At 39.3% G+C, this 338-nt stretch overlaps 1 protein-coding gene across 1 annotated transcript in view; it reads left to right on the forward strand.

Moving 5' to 3' along the window:
* LOC119594912 (protein O-linked-mannose beta-1,2-N-acetylglucosaminyltransferase 1-like) overlaps positions 1 to 338 on the forward strand; it is a 19154-nt gene that overhangs the window by 12504 nt on the left and 6312 nt on the right. The window contains exon 6 of the mRNA XM_037943984.1: positions 15 to 142. Coding sequence (XP_037799912.1) covers positions 15 to 142 — 128 coding nt within the window. The remainder of the gene's footprint in view (positions 1 to 14; positions 143 to 338) is intronic.

Genomic DNA, 338 nt, shown 5'->3' on the forward strand with positions numbered 1-338 from the left:
GACCCCACACACAGGCAGGCGATGCGACTGGTATGGGGAAGAGAAATTGCAAAGTCAAGCAACATTTTGCGAAAGGTACGAAGGCTACGGTGACCTGTGTTCGTGTCATGACCCTTTCACTGCTGATGTCAGGTCAAAGCAGGTTAGTTTGTTGGTTTTGAGAAGGATGATGGTCATGATTATTACAATGATTATTAATGGGTTTGATATCATAATATCTGATATTTTTTTTGCTGAATATCATACTACTGATAAATATTTCGTCATATTCTGTGAATCACACATTTTATAAACGCACACACTACCTACATTTCGAGCCACATTAAACCACCAGTTTG

Source organism: Penaeus monodon, chromosome 34 (genome assembly GCF_015228065.2).
Source record: "Penaeus monodon isolate SGIC_2016 chromosome 34, NSTDA_Pmon_1, whole genome shotgun sequence".
Lineage (NCBI taxonomy): Eukaryota > Metazoa > Arthropoda > Malacostraca > Decapoda > Penaeidae > Penaeus > Penaeus monodon.